This window comes from Castor canadensis, chromosome 8, assembly GCF_047511655.1.
Source record: "Castor canadensis chromosome 8, mCasCan1.hap1v2, whole genome shotgun sequence".
Taxonomy (NCBI): Eukaryota; Metazoa; Chordata; class Mammalia; order Rodentia; family Castoridae; genus Castor; species Castor canadensis.
In genome coordinates this window covers 148,237,277-148,257,514 of record NC_133393.1, presented here as the reverse complement: position 1 = coordinate 148,257,514, position 20,238 = coordinate 148,237,277, and the positions used below count along the sequence as shown (strand labels likewise).

General features: G+C 54.2%; 1 protein-coding gene across 3 annotated transcripts; it reads right to left on the bottom strand.

The window, feature by feature from the left end:
• Nucleotides 1-145: 145 nt before the first annotated feature.
• Gga1 (golgi associated, gamma adaptin ear containing, ARF binding protein 1) lies at nucleotides 146-19,904 on the bottom strand. Of its 3 annotated transcripts, none has more exons than XM_074084450.1 (17): nucleotides 19,725-19,904; nucleotides 16,084-16,168; nucleotides 14,591-14,666; nucleotides 13,282-13,380; nucleotides 12,211-12,334; nucleotides 11,494-11,594; nucleotides 10,730-10,840; nucleotides 8,895-9,032; nucleotides 8,739-8,820; nucleotides 7,502-7,609; nucleotides 6,310-6,462; nucleotides 3,562-3,626; nucleotides 2,936-3,111; nucleotides 2,324-2,517; nucleotides 1,462-1,631; nucleotides 1,155-1,265; nucleotides 146-1,069 (listed from the first exon to the last, which is right to left on the bottom strand). In XM_074084450.1, exons 1-17 carry the CDS (start codon nucleotides 19,765-19,767, stop codon nucleotides 959-961), a joined length of 1,947 nt encoding a protein of 648 aa, XP_073940551.1. In that variant the 5' UTR covers nucleotides 19,768-19,904; the 3' UTR covers nucleotides 146-958. The 3 variants fall into 3 exon arrangements, with proteins under 3 accessions (XP_073940551.1, XP_020018205.2, XP_073940552.1); XM_020162616.2 differs by having other exon boundaries at nucleotides 10,760-10,840; XM_074084451.1 differs by lacking the exon at nucleotides 16,084-16,168 and having other exon boundaries at nucleotides 19,725-19,854.
• Nucleotides 19,905-20,238: the final 334 nt, after the last annotated feature.

The window sequence follows — 20,238 nt, the reverse complement described above, 5'->3', positions numbered from 1 at the left end:
AGGCTTCCAGGGAAGCCCCCAGACCTGACTCTAGAGCTATGTGGCAGATGGGCTGGGGAGCGGTGCTCAGCACAGCACGTCCTAGTGCCCCGGCTGCAGGTTACAGGTGAAGTTAAGAGAACATGGAAGCCATGGCTGCAGCTGGTTCAGGAAAAAGGTGGTTTTATTTTCATAAATACTTCTGCTCTCACTCACACACTGACCTCACTTCTGACCACGGACTGATGGATGGACAGATGTGAGATGCTCACAGGAGGCCCCAGCAGAGGCCGATGAATGAAGAAGACACACAGAACTCAGGGAGCTCTGTAGCCTACCCTGGAGCCACCCCTTCTGGCATTATGCTTGAGTTCCCATAGCCCCTTAGGAGGCCCTAAGCAAAGGGAAGCCCCTAGGAGGAGGGTTGGCTCCCCAACTTGGCCTCCTAAGACTGTGACCACAGGGCCACTCTAAATGAAAAGCAAAGAGCCAAACCACACACCAGAGTTCAAACAGCTGGGGGTGCAGGCATCACCCCGTCACTGTGTTCCTACAGAGGCCTGGGCTGGTCCCACTCCAGCATGGCCTCTGAGTTATGGCTGAGCCTTCCCATAAGGCATAAGAGACAGGTGGGGAAGACCCAACCCCAGGATGGGGTCACGGCCGGGCCCAATGACCATGCTTCTTCCCCGCAATCAAGTCCTCTAGGGCATACAGCCCCTCCCTGCTCCAGGCTCCCACAGGTGCCAAGAGTGCCTGGCAACAAACCCAGGCCCAGCATCCTGCTGGATTTGGCTCAGCAGAGAGGAGGCAAAGCAGGAGGGGGAAGAGTCACTTGGGTGCCATAGGGGAGAAGAGAAGCACCAGGCTGGGGGTACATGGTCATGGGGAACAGACAGTGTCCTAGGCCACCACAGCCTCCACCTAGGCTGGACAGTGGCCGTTCCCTCTGCTCCCTTCCTTCCCCAGTCCCTCTGCTCTAGAGGTTCCCCCAGGTTTCAGGTGGGGGGAACTGGTCCACATCCCCCATCTCGTTGTAGGTCTGGTCGCCCATGGTGAAGATGAGCTTGTAGCGGAGACGAACCTTTTCCTGGGAGGAGATGGTGGAGTCAGAAGAGTCACAACGGAAGAGCCATTCCACCCACAACACCAACCTGCCACAGTTAGGTCCTCACCTTCTGGGGGTTGGCCAGGAGCAGGACCTGGGTGATAGCTGAGGGGTGGACAATGGGATTAAATGCTGGCAGCTCGGTGCCTGAGGGTGGCTGGAGCTTCACCTTCATGACCTGTGGATGAAGGGCAGAACAATCACAGCTGCTATCCTCAGTACCCAAGGAACCAGCTCTTCTTCGGGGGTCTTGGGGCTCTGTCCTTTGTCTCTCTTCTATACCCTCCCTCTCCCCTCAGCACCCCAGCAAGGGAGAGAGACCATACCACCTGACCAGACAGACCCACCAAGTCCCATGTCACCCTGCCTGTCACCTTGGGGACAGCTGACTGGAAAACAATGTTGCGGATGGGCTGGGGGGCAGTGCTCAGCATGGAGACCACCACCACCAGCACGTCGGAACGCCCCGGCAGTGGGTCTCGGGCAAAGTGGAAGAGGACACGGAAGCCGTGCTGGTCATATACGGTCACGGGCAAGATGCTGCCTGCAGGGAGAAGGGTAGTGGGCAATGGAGCCCAAGCACAAAGCCCAGCACCCTCACCCAGTTCCCCTCAGGCACATGCTGCTCTTCTGCTGGGACCCAGCAACCAAACTCCTCACCCAGAGCCTTGCCTGACCCCGGGTGGCTGCACCCAGGTCTGATGATGGAGGTAGGATGTCCACCCTGGTGCTGAGTCACAGCCAGGTTTGCCCCCATGCTGGAGTCAGGGACTGGTAGAGTTTGGATTACACTCTATGTAACACTGCTACGGTCACTTTTCCTTTCTGAGCTTAGGGATCTTCTGGTAAGGTAGGGACACTGAGGGTGTGTGCTGCCGTCACAGTGAGTCCACAGAGATGGACAATGGTGAAAGGACAAGCTGAAACTCACCTAGTTGCTCAGGGCCTGGTGCTGGTGTGTGGCTCCTGATTGCTGCTAGGCAAGATGCCTCAGCCTTGGATCTGGATTTCTAACAGGCTGGGTTTCATGATCTCAGGGAGCCCCAGACCTTTGTGTCCTGGCCCCTGACTTCTAGAGGGGAGAGGTCCAGGGTTTGTCTTCTAAGAAGTCCCCCTCCCTGTGATCACTGAGAAGGGGAGGGCCTTGTTTGGGCCTCCCTGTGGAGTCAAGCCAGTGGTAGGGCTACAAGGGACAGGAGCTGATCTGGCTCTTACCCACCACCCCACCCTACTCACTGGGCTTGATGGATTCCAGGGGCACAGTGATGCTGGCCAATGAGAGCTCAGTGGATATGGGCTGCTGCGGAGGCCCAGGGGGCTCTGAGGGCATGGTGTGGAGGAGGCTGGAGGCACCAGGGCTGGGCGAGCTGCAACTGCTCCGACTCTGCAAGTCCCGGAGTGTGAGCCGGGGAGCTGGCTGCTGCTTCTCCCTTAGTGGGGACAGTTAGTTAGGAAGTGACTCCTCAGTGGCCAAGAGGTCAGGGTCCAGTGCACATCACTGTCTCTCTGGCCATGGATATCTTCACCTTTAGAATGGGCGACTCTTGTTCCCCTCCTCACCCCATCCCACATGCCCACTCAAGCTTAGTGTCCCCCCTTTCATCCTTCTCTAGGGCACTGGGAACTCCCAGTGGTGTGGGAGTGGGCACAGGTCCCCCTTCTCAAAAACTCTACACTCTCTGGGATCATGACTGAGCCTGCCTTGGTCACAGAGCCAAATGTGTTTGGTACTGAGTGAGTGATCTGGCACCCAGGCTCCTGGCAACAGCCAGCAGTGAATGTCTCCCTTTTGGGCCTGGAAGCTATGGTCCATGGGGACAGGAAAGCCCCAGTCATGGCAGCCCTCACCACCGCACTTGCTGAGCTTCTGGGGGCAATGCCTGCTGTAGAAGGGTCTTCCCCAGGAGGTCCAGGTCATCCAGGCCGCTGCTTGCTACTGGTAGTGGTGCCTGCACTGGGGGCCGGCTGTCCATGCTGGGGGCTGAGGCTGGAGCAGGGGCTGGGGATTCAGTGCCATCTGAAGACTGTGAACAAAGGAAGCAGGTGTTGTTGGGGGGAGGCTTACTGAGGTAACAGGGTCACTAGCCCTGCCCTGAGGCCCCTCCTACCCTGCAGATGACATCTGGGAAAGCAGACAGGACAACAGAAGACCCATCCAGAGGCGGGGAGGCTAGCTAGGCCTGGCCAGAGTTCCTTAGTCATCCTCAGGGAAAGGAAAGGGGAGTCCCCATTTCAACCACAAAGCTGGGCTATGGGCTATGGCCCTAAGGGAGGTCCAAGGGTGAGGCTTGGCAAGATTTAGCTGAAGACAAAGATGCTGTCTTCCTCTTCCCAGGGGTGGACACCCCTGCCCCTGGGCTACCTCCTGTCCTATACAGAGCCCACCGGTTCCTTCATTGTCCCCTCAGGCTCCTGGTCCCAGGGTCCCAGAGTCTGGGACTGGGACAAGCTGGGCTAATTCCAGCCCCTCTTACCTGGAAGCTGTTCCATCCTGCACCATCCGAGCCTGGGCCTGAAGGGGGTGTGGGGTCGCTTAGGCCTGAGTGGAAACCAGGACACAGAAGGAGATGGGTTGAGTGGGCAGAGACAAGGGCCCAAGGCGCAACTGTATGCTGACTTGGGGTCCCTGGCTCCCCTGTTTTCTGAGAGGCTTGGCTCAGAGGGAGAAACCTAGACTTTCAGAGAGAACCAGCAGCAGAGGAGAAACAGAAACTGAAGTCCGACAGCCCATGCTGCAGCCCACACATGCTTCCTCTCTTCCCAGCAAGGCCCCCAGAAGCCAATGCATAACAGAAGTTGAGACTTTGGTCTCTGTTCCTCAGCTGGCAACTAAGAGGAGGTGCTGAGGTGGTAGAACGGGAAGACCTCCCTACCCGTGCTGTCAATACAGCACTGTATTGACCTGATGACCAATTTATGGATCTCCTCTGAGTGACCATAAGCAAGGCACTGTGCTGGCTAAGCCTTAGAGTCCCCACGTATACAATAATGGTGTGAACTATGTACTGGACAGACTTTGAAGGCCCTGGCATAGGTCACCAATACCAATTGACTGGTGCCAAGACACACTGGGGCCCTCTGGGTGGTCCTGGGAACTACCTACTGACCTACTGGTCAGCAGCCTGACCACTGCTTTCCCTGCAGACACCAGCAAAGTTCATCCTACTGGATTTGACCTACAAAAGATGAGTTACCTCGTTTCCTTAGCTAATCCTGAGGAAGCAAGGTATAAACAGACGTGCTCTCTAGCAGACAGGATAAGGGCTCCAGGAAGCTGGGACTGCTGTCTCTTCTAACACATTCCTGAGACCATGGAGATCAGTGGTCACCGCTGACATGTGTCACATCCCTCATATGCTGGGCACCCTACAAGTATTCAACCTTCATATAACCTTCTAAGGTAGGTATAGGGTTCTCAGCTCTCTTTTAGGGATGAGAAAATAGACAATTGAACTGGAGGTGTAGCTCAAGTGGTAGATTGCCTGCCTAGCAAGCATAAAACTCTAAATTCAAATACCAATACTGTCAAAAGAGAAAAAAGAAAAGAAGATAGATGCTCAGAGAAGCTGCCCTGGGTCACATGGCTGGAAAATGGCAGAGCCCAGAGTTGGGAGTCTGAACATAGCTCTTCCACGGAGCTGGGAGACCTTGGGCTGGTGACTTAAGTCTCCCTGGGCCTCACCTGTAAGAGGTCACAGCAGCAGTTGTATCAGAGGATGGCTGGAATAAACAGGCACTGTAACACATCCAATAAAGCACCTGGACAGTGCCAAGTGCCCTCTGACAGGTGGGAGCCCTGCCTGACAGCTCTTCTTCCCTGCCACAGAGAGTAATTAAGGCCAGCTGCTCTTATGGTCCCCCCAGGGCTGTCTGCTGCTTGCCACTTCCGGTTCCTGTTCCCACACTTTGCCTTTCAGAAGAAACTAGAAGGAAGTTGGAGGCTCATGGCTCTGCAGGCACAACTGTGGACAGGAAGTGCCCAGCACACTTGTTTTTCATGAGACAGTGGCTCTGACACCACCATTCTCTGGGGGCCGGAGGTCTGGCTGCTACTTTTCTATCCTCTATGGCCTGGTCCTGGCTCTGCTGGGCAAGATGCACCTGCATGAGCATTCCTGCCCTGGGCTGCCCTCTAGCTCTCCATACAGCGGGTTGGGGGTCCTACCTAGTCATCCTGGCTCTGAATAAAGTCAGGCACATGCATGTGGCCTGAATTTAGGCCTTTCAGGCAGGTGTTGGCTCATTGCTCCCTTCTTCCCCCTCCTCATTCCCTCCCCCTTCCAAGTCCTCCTTCTCCTTTTCTTCCAAAGAGTGGAGTGTTTGGGTGTGGCTTCAGAACCAGAGCGCCTGCTTCAAACCCTGGGGCCCTTTCTGCTTATTTCCTTATCTGTAAGACTGGCCAGAGTAGCCCTTGCCACACAAAGTGGGAGGAGGATTGTCAGGCTCACAGTGCAGCAGCAGGCACTGTGCTGAAGAAGGCATCAGGAAAACTGGGCAGACGTGTGAGGGGGTGGGGTGCCTAGGACGCCATCATTTTTATTTCCAGTGCTAAGCACAAGTCCACACCCCCACTGAGATACACTCTCAGCTTCAGGTTCAGTTTTCACTTCTTCCCAGTGTGACAATCATCAGTTCTTTCAGATTTCTTTGCTGGGCCTGGCCCGTCTACTCTTTCTAACTCCAGCTTGTTAGGAGAGGTTGCTATTTCACAGCTGTGCTTCTCAGCTTAGCTGGGCTGCTGCTCCTAGATGTTGCTTTGCTCTCCTTAAGGCTGAGCCTGGTTCCCTGTTGGACTCCAGAGCCCTGAGCTGCCCTACAGAAACAGCAGGTCTGGCTGGCCAGACTCACCATAGGTCACACAGCACGTCAAGCTCTGGCCCTAACTCATCCTCTAGGGGAGAAACTGCTGGACTTCTGCCAGGCCAGCTCCCCATTCTAGGCTCTAACCAGTTGCAGGGAGTCCCTCAGCTCCCCCAGGCAGCCAGAGCTGGGTGCAGCTGGCTTGTCAGAGGGTGACTAGAGGCTGGCTAGGTGACCTTCCTCCTGAACTTCTAAGCCTTGGCTTCCTCAGCCAGGAGATAAGCCTAATGCCCAGCCCAGGTCCTCCAGTGGAGTCATCTGGAATGCAGAACTCAGGTGCTTGGCAAGGTGTATCCTGGGCACCATGTTCTGCCTGCCCCTAAGCCCATCCTCCTCCTCCTCCAGTCCAGCCCCTTCCTCACCTAGAGACATGAGCTCATCATCAAGCAGAGAAACCGAGGAGCTAGGCTGCTCAGGGCTGGCCTGGCTGCCAGTGCAGGTGGACATGGCTGGGTATGTGGTGCCCACAGGAGGAAGGTCCAGGCCTGAGAGGTCCAGTAGGGCCGAGGTGCTCCCTGGGGTAGGAAAGGAGAGTCAGGCAGGTCCCAGGTGATACTCTGTGCTCTGGGAACACAGGAGGGTGAAGCAACAGCTGTCCTTCCACCTTTCACACTCGCTGGCCTCTGCTTCTCCTGTGACCATACCAGCCCTTGTTTGAACTGCTGGCCAGGCCCTTTCTGTAGAAAGTGGCACTTCAGTTCAGAAGGTAGTTATGCTTTGCTTAACGACAGGGGCACCTTCTGAGAAATACAACAATGAAATGTGAAATGACGTGAATACTGCAGACTATACTTACATCAACTAAGACATTTATGATGTCCCTAGGTGATACTTTTTTTGGGGTGGCACTGCAGTTTGAACTCAGGGCTTTGCACTTGCAAAGCAGGCTTCAGTCACACACCTCTAGTCCTTTTGTGCTCTTTTGGAAATGGGGCCTCACAACTCTTTGCCCAGGCTGGTATGGAACCTCAGTCCTCCCAATCTCAGCCTCCCAAGTAGCTAGGATTATAGTCCTGTGCTGCTGGCACCTGATGGTGATAGTCTTAATAAGACCACTGTCATACATGTGGCCCATCACTGACTGAACCATTATTATGCAGGACACGGCTGTCCATCCCTGAAGAACCTGCTTACACTTTACTGCTTCTGTGCAATGCCCTCCCCCTCCCCTTATCTCACCATGGTGAATTCTAACCTCTTCTAAGATCCCCAGGGCTGTCATTTTGCCCTGGTTATAGAGTCAAATCTGTAATGTTCATCCTCTCCCTGCTTTCTGATAATTAAATCAAGCCCTGGTGTTATCCAGCCCCACACCACAGAAAAGGAAAGGAAAGTCTTTTTTCTTCTGCTTGTCCTCACCAGACCCCGGGGTCCCTCCTCTCTCCCATTCTTCTCTACAGCTGCAGGCTTGGCACACTTTGTCCCCAGCAGCCTCTCTGGGGCCTTACACATCTAAGGGGCCAGGGCCCTGGCTGTCATGGCACCAGCTTGCCACCCTATACTCCGCCCTTCAGTCTCCAGGGGTCCTTCCCAGCTCTCCTGCCACCTCCTCACCAGGGATGGAGCCAGCTGTGGCATCACCATTGACCTCCTCGCCCCGCACCAGCTGCTTATACAGGTTGATCACCTGGGTGAGGTTGTCATTGGCCTGCAAGATCTCCGCTGGAATAGGCAGGAAAGAAGAGGCAGGTTAAAGAAATGTAGTGTCTCTAGGTCAAGGAGATGAGCATCCCACACTTAACCCAGCTGTGCATGAGGGGAAGGCCAGGGGTATCTGGTTTCATCTACTCAGGTTCAGGTCCTCTGTTACCTCCCTGTTCCACTTTGGCGGTCACCTGAATATCCTGGGCTGTTCCCACCACAGTCTCTACTCTGGTTCTGCTGTCTGGATGCCCCTGACCTCTGCATGGCTTCATGCCTTGTTGCCTTCATGTTTTACTCAAAATGTACCTCATGGGGACTTTCTGACCTCACCCTACCTCATATCATCCCTTCCCTGCTGATTCTTCTCCAAGTCATTCACCACTGTCTGACAAACTTGCTTCTGCTCATGGATGGGGCTTATTGTCTGCCTCTGTTCATTAGATCACAAAGCTCTCCAAGGAGGCTTTGGTCAACATTGGTCACAGCTGTATCCCAGGGCCCAGGACAGTGCCTGGTGCAAAAGAGGCCCTCAAACATTGGCCTCCTTGGGGTCAGGACTTAGAGCAACCTGGGCAGTAAAGCTCGCACAGGACCAGATGCCCTGGGTGTGGGAGGTGCTCAGGAAACTCCTTGCACATCAGCCCCCTGCTGTCACCAGGGCTGATGTGCAGGCTGAGGATAAGGAAAAGGACCTGGTATATGGCTCTTGCAGAAGTCACCAGGCTCAGCTCTGGAACTGCTCAGGCTTCAGGATTCACTCTTGGTTTCTATCTCAATCTTACCAGGGAGGAGATGACTTCGGTCCACCCTGGTTCTGCCACTGTTGTGCTCTGTGACTTGGGCTAGTCACTTCCCTCCCTGAGCCCCAGCTGTGAAATGGGGACAATTATTCTCCTATGCATCCTGCGGACAGTAAGCGAGATGCCTGCCAAGGGCCTGGCTCACAGGGTCTTCAGGGCAGCAAGGCTGCAGCTGCTCTCTGCTCCCTCCTTCCTCCAAGAAGAGAAACCCAGGCTCAGTGCTGGAGAAGGGGCCCCCTGGTGGTGGCCCCTTCTAACTGCAAGTGTGCCTGACTGGCCTGGGGAAGATGGGAGAAGGAGGTGGAGGGATGGAGCTGGACCTGATTTGGCACTTGCAAGGGTCTCACCTAAGGCCTCATCGTTGTCTTCTGTGTCGCTGGCCAGTCGGAAAAGCGTGGGCCGCATCCGCTCACAGCGCTGGTACAGCTCCTGAGGGCAGCGAGTGGACAGGTCAGGACTACTAGGGTTTGGGAGGGGGCAAGGAGTAGGGAAGGGCAGCACACCTTCATGAGGTCCTCACTGCTGCCAGATGCAGCGCCTTGGCTGTGGCTCACCACCATCTCCGTCAGCAGCTTCACATTGTTGTTCACCTCCTCGATGGCGTTCACCCGCTTCGAGATTTTCTCCATCCGCTTCTGGTCCTGTGGAGGAGTGACAGGGCCTGAGAGCCTGCATCAGAATCTTCAGAGATGACCTGGCATCCAGTTTCCCATGCCCTCTTCAGATATTTCTGAAGGACCAGAGCCCCAGGCCCACAACTCAGGGTTCTATGAAACCCTTGCCCCTGTGTCTGTCCTTTGAAAATAAGTTTCCTGTACTTGACAGTGAAAGAGGACTGCTGTGGTCAACCACATACAGCCTAGAAATGAGTGCAATGCCTTTCCAGTGTCTGTTGGTACCTGGCAAATGTGGGGGTCTCACAGCTTTTAAAAGTGGCTGAAGAAGCCAGGCATGGTGGCTCACGACTATAATCCTAGCTATTCAGGAGGCAGAGACCAGGAGGATTGGGGTTTGAAGCCAGGCTGGGTAAACAGTTTGCAAGACCCTATCTCAAAAATACCTAACACACAAAAAAAAAGGCTGGTGGAATGGCTCAAGGGCTAGGCCCTGAATTCAAGCCCCAGTACCGTAAAAAAAAAAAAAAAAAGCAGCTGTAGAAGTGATCCCCCCCATCTCTCCTCTCACATTCTGCTTACTAGGCATGTTCCTCCCCTGTAGAACAAATGGTGGGCAAGTGCTGTGCTGTCTGACAGAATCACTCTCCTTGAACCTACCTCCCTTTGGCTATCACAGACAAAAAGAGCCCTTTAAAAAGACTCTGAACTTCTGCCTTCCTGCCCTTGACCTCTGGGCCTCTGGACACATCCTCTCAGAACCTGTTGCAAGAGACCTCAGCGAAGCTCTTGGCAGGATCAGTCCAGGACCCCAGCCTGTGCCTAGCTGACTGGCCCACATGTGGACTCATCTCCTAGGAAGAATGACCCTGTAGCTTCTGTGTGGTACATGCTTTTAAACAAACAGGAATGGCTGCTGGCATTAGGGAAGTAGGAGACTTAGTGCAAAAATCCTTATTTCTGGATCATCTTCAAAGAAAAACGATACACAGATACACAGGGCTGCAGGTGGTGAGCACCTTGGACACATGGGAGTGCTCCAGCCTCCTCCTGCCCCAGGGTGTCTGCTTTGTGGTGACCTTTTATTTCCCTGTTGCTAATCCCGCACTTCGGAACAAGCTGGAACATTTGGTTTCTTGTCATCTGAGCTATTAACTACTGATCTAAAATTTTTTTATTTTTATTTTTCTGGTACTGGGGTTTGAACTCAAGGCTTTGCAGTTGCCAGGTAGGTGCTCTTAAGCCATGCCTCCAGCCCTTAAATTTTTTTTTGATGACTTAGCCTTATCAGTATAAGTTTCAGTGTGCACCCCCAAAATATACACTTACCTAAACACATATTAACTGTGTTTATGCATATACGTATGTATGCACACTTACATATATATATATTTTTAAACACACTAAGGTCCAATTCTTATTTTCTCTTTTCCTTTGTTTTTTGGGTGGTGGTAGGGATTGAACCCAGGGCTTTGTGCATGCTAAGCAGGTACTCTACCTGAGCTACATGCCCAGCCTCCAATTCATTCCTAACATTTACAGCACAGACATCAGCCTCACAGAAGTTCACCCAGGGCTGGGTATCTCAGGCTGCTAAGAAATTCTGCCCTCCAGGCAGTAGTGCCCTATTGCCAGTCAGTTCTTTGCCGTGACAGGCCTCTAGTTAGGTCTTGTCTGTGCACACACAGCCCCAGATTTGTGGCCAGATTCTACCCCCATCCTGCCTCTTCCCTGTGCACTGGGTCAGCCGTCACCTCCTGCACCATCTCCTTGATGAGCTTGTTGGCCGCCCGGAGGTCCTCAGGGTGGGAGCTCTTCAGCAGGCGTGCTAGCATCTGCAGAGACAGACATTTTGACTGTGGGGGTAGCACTGGGCTGGGGAGCACATTCCAGCTCCCCACCCCCTGGCCATGAGAACTGGACAAGTGCTAAAGCTCTACAGAATGGTGGAATGTACTGACGCCTGATGGGCGGCCATAAGGACAGCTGAGATACCACATGGACGATACACCTCACTGAGCCTGCAGGAGTCAGTCAACAATCAACAGGCACTGTTCCTTATATTATTACTTCGGCTTTCTGAAAGCCTTTCCAGAGGCACCGAGAGACGTTACTGTAGTCACCCTCGGAGGCTGCGCAGGGCTGGGTAGGAACTTTTGCTCTGTGATGCAGTCTGTATCTCTCCTGGCTGTTAAGTTTCTTACCCATGTACGCATGCTTCTTTAACAAAAGCCTTATTAAAGACATGTAAACTCCTCAAACCAACCCCAGGGTCATGTCCTGTGTTTGTTAAATGCAAGAACACCGGGAAGTATTCAGCATACAGTAAGTGCTCAATAAATGGTGTTTGTCACTTCCTATAGTGACCATGCTCAGCATGAGCCTCTACTCCAAAGGCCTAGGCAGTCAGGAGCCAGAATTCCTCGAGCCCCAAGGATCCACTCTAGGTGGGCCCAGAGTCCCCTTGCACTTATCCCTGCAGCCTCACCTTAGACTTCTCCTCATCTTCGAAGATCACGTTCTTGGGCCGTGGAGGGGGGAGGGGAAAGATGGCATCCTCGGGAAGCTTGGGATCAGACTTCACAATCCCTGGGGTAGATGGGGTCAGGAAGGCTGTCAATCAGTCCCAGGCCCAGGGGTCAGGGAGAAGAGGATGGTGCAGCAAGGGGAGGATGGAGTAGGAGGTCAGTCCTCTAGCATGCCAGCTATGGACTTTGGTGTGCCGTGGCCTACCCTTGACCTGCCATGTTGAACTGCATGGACAGGGTTTGGACACCACTATTTTTTTTTTTTTTTTTTTGGTACTGGGGCTTGTACTCAAGGCCTATACCTTGAGCCACTCCACCAGCCTTTTTTTTGTGACGGGTGTTTTTGAGATAGGGTCTCACAAACTATTTGCCTGGGCTGGCTTTGAACCACGATCCACCTGATCTCTGCCTCCTAAGTAGCTAGTATTACAGGCATGAGCCACCAGTACCCAGCTTGGACACCCCTATCTTAAGGCCCCCCTTTGAGGGAAAGCTTGACCCAAACCAATCTTTTTTCCACCCATGCTAGTCTCAGGCACAGCCAAGAGGCCCCAGTAGCCATATGTTCTGGAGATGTTAAAGGCAGATACCTGACCCTGCTGGCCCAGAGCCCCTGAAGCTTCTGGGGTCTGAGCTGGGGGGAAAGTGCTGGTCATGCCCACCTCTGGGGGCCTCACCCTGCTTCTTCAGCATCTGGTATGCCTCTGCAATCTTCACCTCCTCGGGGAGGCCGACTGTCCAGCTGTAGAGAAGCTCCAAGATTTTGTTCTTCACTTTCTCTGATGTCCGGGAGCCCAGGTACTTCAGGGGCACAGGGGACATTTTCAGGTTTCTCAGCCTCACTCATCACAGCCTCAACTTGCTGCCTCCCCACAACTCCCTCAGAAGCCCTGTGGCCTCCAGGGTCTGCTCATCCTCACCCAACCAACCCCATGGAGGCTGAGTTCATCACCCAACTCTGCTACTCATTGGCAATGTCAGCCCTCTGTGACTCAGTTTCCCCACTATGGTGGGCATGGAGAATTGGCACAGGGAGGTCAGATCACAGTACCAGCTCATAGTCAGCTCATGGAGACCTTAAGCTTGAGACCTCAGCAAGGAGGAGCCAGAGGTTCCAGGCTGACCAAGGAAGGGGCAAGGGTGCAACTGTGAGGCCCTGAGCTTCACAAACTGTCTCAGCAGCAACCTGGGCTGGAGAGGTAGCTCTCACTTCAGAGTCCCCACCTGGGAGAATGGGGACCAGACAGGTCACTCAGCAGCTGTGCATGAGGCAGGGTGCCATCACACAGGAGGATGCCTCAAGCTAAGGGCCAGCAGTAGAGATGTTGCCAATCTCAGTCATTTAAGCTTGTGGCTTTTTTTCAAGGCCCCAAAGAGGCCACACCTGGGTGGTAGGGACAGGAAAACCTCTGCCAGAGACCAGGCGAAGCACCGCAGCCAGGTGTGGAGAAAGAGCAACTGGAGCTGGGCAAGATGTTTATACTGTGTGCATTCCCTGGGATTAGTGCTTCCTGAGCACAGAGCAGTTCCATGGCTACCCACCACCCATCAGCCTGGAAGCTCTCTTCCCAGAAGCCTAGGCTGTTCCAGGTGTAGCTGGAAGAGCTCATGAGAAAGGCTCTGTGTCTGTGCTGGGTCTGATTTTTAATGGGGAGGCCGGGCGGCCCCTTGGGAGAACCCCGTCTGGGGGTCTCTATCCTTAACCCACCTCCAATAGAGCAGATATATTTCGGGCTGGGGTGATTCACCTTGGGAGACACCACCTTGATGAGCTCGTTCAGGAAGCGGAACTTGCCAACTTCGTCGTGGAACCTCTTGCCGCAGCTCTTCATGCATGTTTCCAGCACCTGGGCAGGGAAGCACGGTGGGGTGGGGGTGAGAAGTCCTAGGAGCATCAGAGCAGGAGGCAGCTCTTTCACACCTTTGCCAGGGCCCAGGGGGAGGGAATAACCCCTGAGGACATAAGATTCTGACATTCTAGGCCTGAGCCACATCCGAGTGTACTTGATTTCCTCACTATCTCTCTTCTTTTTAAAATTCAAATCAAGCCAGGTGCTAGAGGCTCACACCTATAATCTCAGCAACTGATCTAGGCAGAGAGCAGAAGGACTGCAGTTTGAAGTCAGCCCAGGAAAATAATTCAGGAGACAAAACAGGGCTGGTGGAGTGGCTCAAGTGGTACAGTGCCTATTTAGCAAGTTTGAGGCTTTGAGTTCAAGCCCCAGTACCACCAAAAAAAAAAAAAAAGAAAAAGAAAAAGAAAAAACCGAATTCAAAGCCAGGCATGGGTAAAGCTACTTGGGAGGCTAAGACTGGGAGGATCAAGGTTTGAGGCCAACCCAGGCAGGGAGTTTGTAAGACTCCATCTCAATCCTCTTCTTCTGCTATTGGCACAGATACCAGCCCTCACACTAAGCTGGACAGCCCCATAACAGGTGCTACTAAAGGACAGTGCTGCCTGGGATCAGGAGACCCAAGCCAGGCTGGCAGCTCCTGCAGTGCACAGGAATGTCCATGTCTGGACAGACATGCTGTTTAACATGCCTCCAGGGAAGAGAGCCACCGTGTAACTGGAGGGGAGAATCCTAGGACCGTTTGATCTTAGGAAGCCTCCCCTCAAAAAAAAAAAAAAAAGGCCCAGAGCTGGGCACTGGTAGCTCACACCTGTAATCCTAGCTACTCAGGAGGCAGAGATCAGGAGGATCGCAGTTCGAAGCCAGCCTGGGCAAATAGTTTGCAAGACCCTGTCTTGAAAAATTCTTCACAAAAATAGGACTGGTGGAGTGGCTCAAGGTGAAGGCCCTGAGCTTAAGTCTCAGTACCTCAAAAAAAAAAAAAAAAAAAAAAAGGCTAAGGTGTATCATACAGAGTATGGGCAGGAGGCCAGCCCACTGGCTGCTGTGGACCCTCAAGGGCTGGCCCAAACCTCCATCCCGAACACCTGGTTACAATTCCCTTGGGCTCTAGGGAGAGCCTCATAGAACCCTTAAAAACTCAGCCTCCCCCAATGCCATCACCTGGTTGGGCACAGATAATAACCTCTCCCCTTCTCCTTACCGTCAGCGCCTGGATGGCCTCCCATTCCTGTGGTGATTGGATCTTGTGAGCCAGCAGTCGGGTGGCAAGTGGAGGCCTGGGTGGGAGGAACACAGAGCCAGGACTGCCCTGGAGCCCCACTCACTGCAGGGGAGGCCACTATATTGGCTTGCTGGGAATTCAGCCCTCTGCCAATCCTACAGAGCATATACAATGTCCAGTTTCCTCTCCAGATGGGAAAGGGCTGGGATAGTGACCACCAAGGTCAGGCAGGGAATGTGGGCAAGGACCTTTAAAAGGTGAAGCTCAGCACTTTGGCTGGCTTTAAGTACTACGAGAGGCTGGGTGCCAGTGGCTCACACCTATAATCCTAGCTACTCAGGAGGCAGAGATAAAGAGAATCATGATTCAAGGCTAGGCCAGCCCAGGGAAAAAGTTAGACCCTACCTCCAAAATACCCAACACAAAAAAAGGGCTGGAGGCTCAAGTGGTAGAGCACCTGCCTAGCAAGCATGAAATCCTGATCAAACCCCAGTATTGCCAAAAAAAAAAAAAAAAAGAACTAGGACATGGGGCTGAGGGGCGACGTGCTAGCTATTTAGTGGTTTAGCATGGATGAGGTGCTGAGTTCAATTCTTAGCACCACAAAAAAAGAAAAAAAGAGAGAGAACTATGACACAGTGTGTCTTCCCTATGCTATGGAGAAAACTCTATGCCTACCAGATCGTAAAGAACCTGTTCCCAGTGGCAGCAACAGATGGCAAGTACTGAGTGCTGTGGCTGTGTGAGGTGCCTCACTGCACTTTCCTGCCTAGATTCCCCAAGGGCGACAGAAAAACCCTCATAACCTCCCAGTGCAGCACCACTGCCACTCCTACTTCACAGCTGAAGAAACTGAGGCACAGAGGCCATCAATTACTTGCCAAGGTTTCTGAGCTAAGAGCGGGGATGGGATTTGCCCCGAGTGACTCCAAAGCCCACGGAGCCCGCCACTGCGCCTGTGGGTGGGCAAGAACGCATGGAGCCGTGGTCCCCGAACTTCAGAACCTGCAAAGGTTCCTCCCAAGTCCCAGCGCGTGGTCCCAGCTGGGAGAAGGCCAAGATGTGCTTTTGGACAGCTTTCCAAGTGGTTCTCACAGGGCTGGTTCTGGTACTTTCTATACAAAGGGACTGCTAGGGAGGGTACACTTCCCCTCAATAAACCACTGACTGCAGGGCAGGCAGGTCTAGATTTGAGCAAGTTCATGACTGTCACTGCCTCTCTGTGAAATCTTGAAGCAACTGCCAAGTCCCTGGAGCTTCGGTTTCTTCCCCTGTAAATAGGCCTAGCAAGGCAAGACCACCTCAGAGGGTGGCACCCACATGGCCCTCGGGGCAAGAGGCCCGCTAGCAGGCTCATTATGAATGCCTTTAGGATGGACACTAAGTCTTTCTTCCCAAGGCCAGGCTCTGGAGGACGTATAACAGGTACACAGCAGGCTCTGTCAAGTGTGTCAGGAAAGAGGGGCACCTACCCCTCCAAGTCCTCGCTGAGCTGCTCACAGAAGCCGTTGATGCTGGCCCAGTTCAGCTCCTTGTTGAGGGGGTTCGTGGCTCTGTCTGTAGGCAGACACGGGGTCAGTGTGGCTCGGCAGAGGGATCCCACCTCTCCCACTCCCCATCCCAGCAAATGGCTTGGCTGAGCACAGGGAAGAGGCCTTCTCATCACTTCCTGTCCAACTGCCCTGAGCTGGAGAGCTAACGTTCCAATGAAGTTCCCAGATAAAAGAGCCTGTGGCCTCAGCTTCCCCCTAGGGCCCTACTTGTACAAACTGCACCAGGGTCACTCCACACTTCCTCACTCCCTTCTCTGCAGCTGTACCCCTGCCACCCCGACTTCACATCCTCTGACTCCATTTCTGAGAACAGTGTCCCTACAATTCTCACAGAATTTGTGCTGAGATCCAGGGGTAAGGAAAAGAGGTCACGTCCCATCCTCAAGGAGCTGTGTGGCTGGGCAGTAGGTACAGGGCAACTAAGTTTCAATGAAGTGTGGAAGAAGGAGGCAATGGATCCACAGGGACTCAGAGGAAGGGACTTAGGTCAGCTTGGGCCCAGGACAGGCTGCCTGGAAGAAGCGACCCTCCAGCAGGCACCTGAAGAAGTTAACTAGGCTGGGAGGGCTGGCCTCCACCTAGCCCAGGAGAAATGTGGATAACAGCACAGGCAGAGCACAAGGGGCCTCAGAAAGGAATGAGACCTTTACCATTATGCTGGGTTTAGAAAGTCCTGTCCCCTGGGAGTGGCTCAGGCCCACCTTTTCTGGCAGTCTTCCCTAACTCTCCACTCCTGCCCAGGTTGGCAATGCTGGGTCAGTTCTCTATGCTGCCAGTCCAAGCCTGCACCCCACTGCATCCTGGTCACCTGTGCACACACCGGCCCCACCTCAGGAAGCGAATGAATGAATGAATTAATGAAGGGAACGCTTAGGGCAGGCAGGGGTGAGGTTCAGCCATGTCTGATTCCAGGAAAGGACAGACAGGTCTATAGGAGCGGATGGAGTCACCTCTTTGGTCCCCAATGTTGATTAAACAACAATCAACAGGTCGTATAACTTCCTTGAACCTCTATTTCCCCACTTGTAAAGCAGGAGTGAAATACAGACTGACTTTGTGCATGGTCTGGCCACAGGGGAGCCAGGGCTGGACCTTCACTCCCCAGTGCCTGGCTGCCACTCACTCAATTCATATTTATTCAATAAATATTCTGAGTGCTGAGGCTGCAGCAGTGAACAAGACAACACTCCTGCTCCCTGAAGCTCACTGGCCCAGCAAGAGAAACAATGAATCCTCAGGTTCATAGCACAGAACACTGCTAAGAAAAGGCTTAGGGGTGTGTGTATGTCTGTGTGTGTGTGTGTGTGTGTGTATGTCTGTGTGTGTGTGTGTGTGTGTGTGTGTGTGTCTGTCTGTCTGCACCTTCTCTCTGGGTACCCTGTAGGACCCCCAGGGCTCCCAGGTATACCCTTCCTGCTCAGGCAAGGGTGCCCATCTGTGCTGCCTCTCAGTCCCTGATAGAGCTAAAGGCTGGGGAATGGAAGTTAGAAGCACTCCAGTATGGAGTTAAGAGAGAATTGGGGGAGGAACTCAATGACACCCAGCTGGGTGGGGGCAAACAGGAAGTCCCTTTAAGTGTTGAAGACATGGGAGCCCCAGTGAGGGTGGAGAAGCTGATTCTGGAGCTGGCTCTTGAGTCAGCAGCCAGTGAAGCGGAAGCGCTGGCCTCATAAGGCCAACGTCTCCACTGCATCTGGCCCAAGCAAGGACTTGTGAGGCAGAGGGCCTGACCCACCCCCTGGCCCCTGGCCCCCAGCTTTACCTAGAGAGTACGTTCCCTGGCAGGCAGCAGGGGAACACACTCAGGGAGGGAGGTGTTTCACAACAGGGTGTGACTCCACCCTGACAGTCCACAAGAGTGACAATATCCCTGACCCCACAAGAAGCTACTCTTAACCCCTGACCTTCACAAGGGAAGCGCTCATGATTTTATGATTTTGCTAGGACACAAAGGGGAAGAAAAAGATAAAAGAATCTGAGCCCAGCCTTAATCTCCAGAGTTTAGCCAAATCCAGATGTCCCTAACTCCTGCTTTGTTTTTTTTTCCCCCCAGTACTGGGGTTTGAACTCAGGGCCTACACCTTGAGCTACTCTACCAGCCTTTTTTTATGAAGGGTTTTTTCGAGACAGGGTCTCGAGAACTATTTGCCCAGCCTGGCTTCAAACCTTGATCCTTCTGATCTTTGCCTCCTGAGTAGCTAGGATTACCGGCATGAGCCACCGTTGCCCGGGTCCCAACTCCTGCTTGTTTCTGGACTCTGGCCTCTCCAGAACTCTCCACCTTGGCTAAATCTGAGACTGTACACCCCCCCCCCTCCGCCAGGGACAGGAACTCAGGGTCTCTGCATGTCAGACCAGTGCTCTACCACTAATCTACACCTCAGTAAGACCACAGCTTAAGTCCTACAGTTCATCTGAGATCAGTCAGCTAGGACCCTGCTCATCCCCCAAGTTATCCAAGACTTGGACACTTGTGGCATCTGGAACCGTCAATGTCCTCCTTTCACTCCCCCAACCACCCCACCAGTTAGCCTGACTCTGAAACATCCTCGGGGACAGTATGGTTCTCAACCACCCTCGAGGTTCAACTCTGCTCAAGACTGACTTCAAAAGTGCTAGCTGTGACTCCAAACCACTCTGCATGGACCTCTGGTGTGCCCAGGTCCAGGAGGATGAGCCGAGAATAGACCCAAAAGCCCTGAGGACCTGGCACAGACAGAGACCCAACTGGGAGAGAACTGTCACTAAACCAGGAGACACATGGTAAAAGCTGAGGATCCTCAGCATCCAGGACAGGGGCCGCAGGTGGAAGGCCTGGGGAATCAGAAGCCCGAGTAGTGGTTAAGTTGTCTCTGAAGAGACAGGAAATAGGTGCACAGGCCTTTGGAAAAAGTTCAGCAAGAGATGGGAAAGGAATCTTGGATGGAGATGCAGAGTAGGTGGGCTGGGGATAGTGACAGTGAACTTGGATTTACTTATGGAGTCTGAGACGGGATCCTCCCAAGCCTAGGACCTGGGGGTTTCTCACGGCATGGCCGGAGCTTGGGGACAGGGAGGGCATAAGACCGGCCAGGGGTCTTCTCCTTCCTCGACAGGGTAATGAGCGAATCTGGGAACAGCTGCATGTATAAGGATCAACCAAAATAGATTCAGGCCCTAGAGTTAAAGATTCGGGTCCCTCCCTCCCGGGTCTGAGATGCAGCCATGGGGCCGCTCACTAGATCCCTACCCGGACCCAAAAGAAAGACTTGGGGGGCTGCTCTTCGGTGGAGCAGTCTGAGCTTGAGAGGGTTGGGGGCTGCTCTCTCGATCCGGGAATCCAGCCCGGGGTCGAGGCCCAGAGACAAGGCGGGAGGTGCGACAGCTCTCAACGCTGGGCTGCGCAGCCGGTGGGGGTCTTCCTCCACTCCAGGGTCTTAAGAACCGGGGCACCGCCCCTCCTGGGCCGGGGGCGGGGCGTGAGGAGGGGGCGCCGCGTACCCCGCCCCCGCCGGGAAGGGGACTGCCTCGCGCCCCCGGTTCCGGTTCCGGTCCGGCCCGCGCCCCTCCCGGACACTCACTGATTCGCGCCTCCAGAGTCTCCGGCTCCATCGCTGGCTCCATCCGCCACGGGCCCCCCGCCTCGGCACCGCCTCCCGCCCCCTACAGCTCTCGCGGGACCTCCTTGGCACCGCCCTCCGTCGATTAAAGGGGCAGCGTCCGTCCCGACGCGCGGGAGCGGCGCGCGGGAGCGCGGGGTACCATAGAGACGCGAACGAGCCAGCCCAGAGCGTCGCCTGCTCGCCCAACCCCTCCCCCTGGTGGCGGCTCCGTCGCGGGTGGGACGCGCCGCCGGCCCTGCCCGCTCCCGGCGCTCAGGCAGGAGAGGAAGCGGAGAGACTGGGGACTGAGGGCAGCACCATAGAAACCCCACGGGACGCTCTAACTCGTTCAGCGTCACGGAGGTGCCGGCGACTGCTTCCGGAAGAACTCTCCGGGGCCATGTTTCTGAGGGGCTCTGAGGTCACTTCCGGAGACTTCCGCTCAGGTGCCAAGGTGGGAAGCATCCCTTAAAAGGGCGATGACGTATCGAGG

Excerpts from the sequence above, each read along its gene's own strand:
- Gga1 (XM_074084450.1), bottom strand. The coding sequence starts at position 19,767 with ATGGAGCCAGCGATGGAGCCGGAGACTCTGGAGGCGCGAATCA. Across the intron at positions 7,610-8,738 it reads AGACAACGATGAGGCCTTAG|CGGAGATCTTGCAGGCCAAT; the intron begins GTGAGACCCTTG and ends TGCCTATTCCAG. Across the intron at positions 1,266-1,461 it reads TCCAGTCAGCTGTCCCCAAG|GTCATGAAGGTGAAGCTCCA; the intron begins GTGACAGGCAGG and ends CTTCATCCACAG.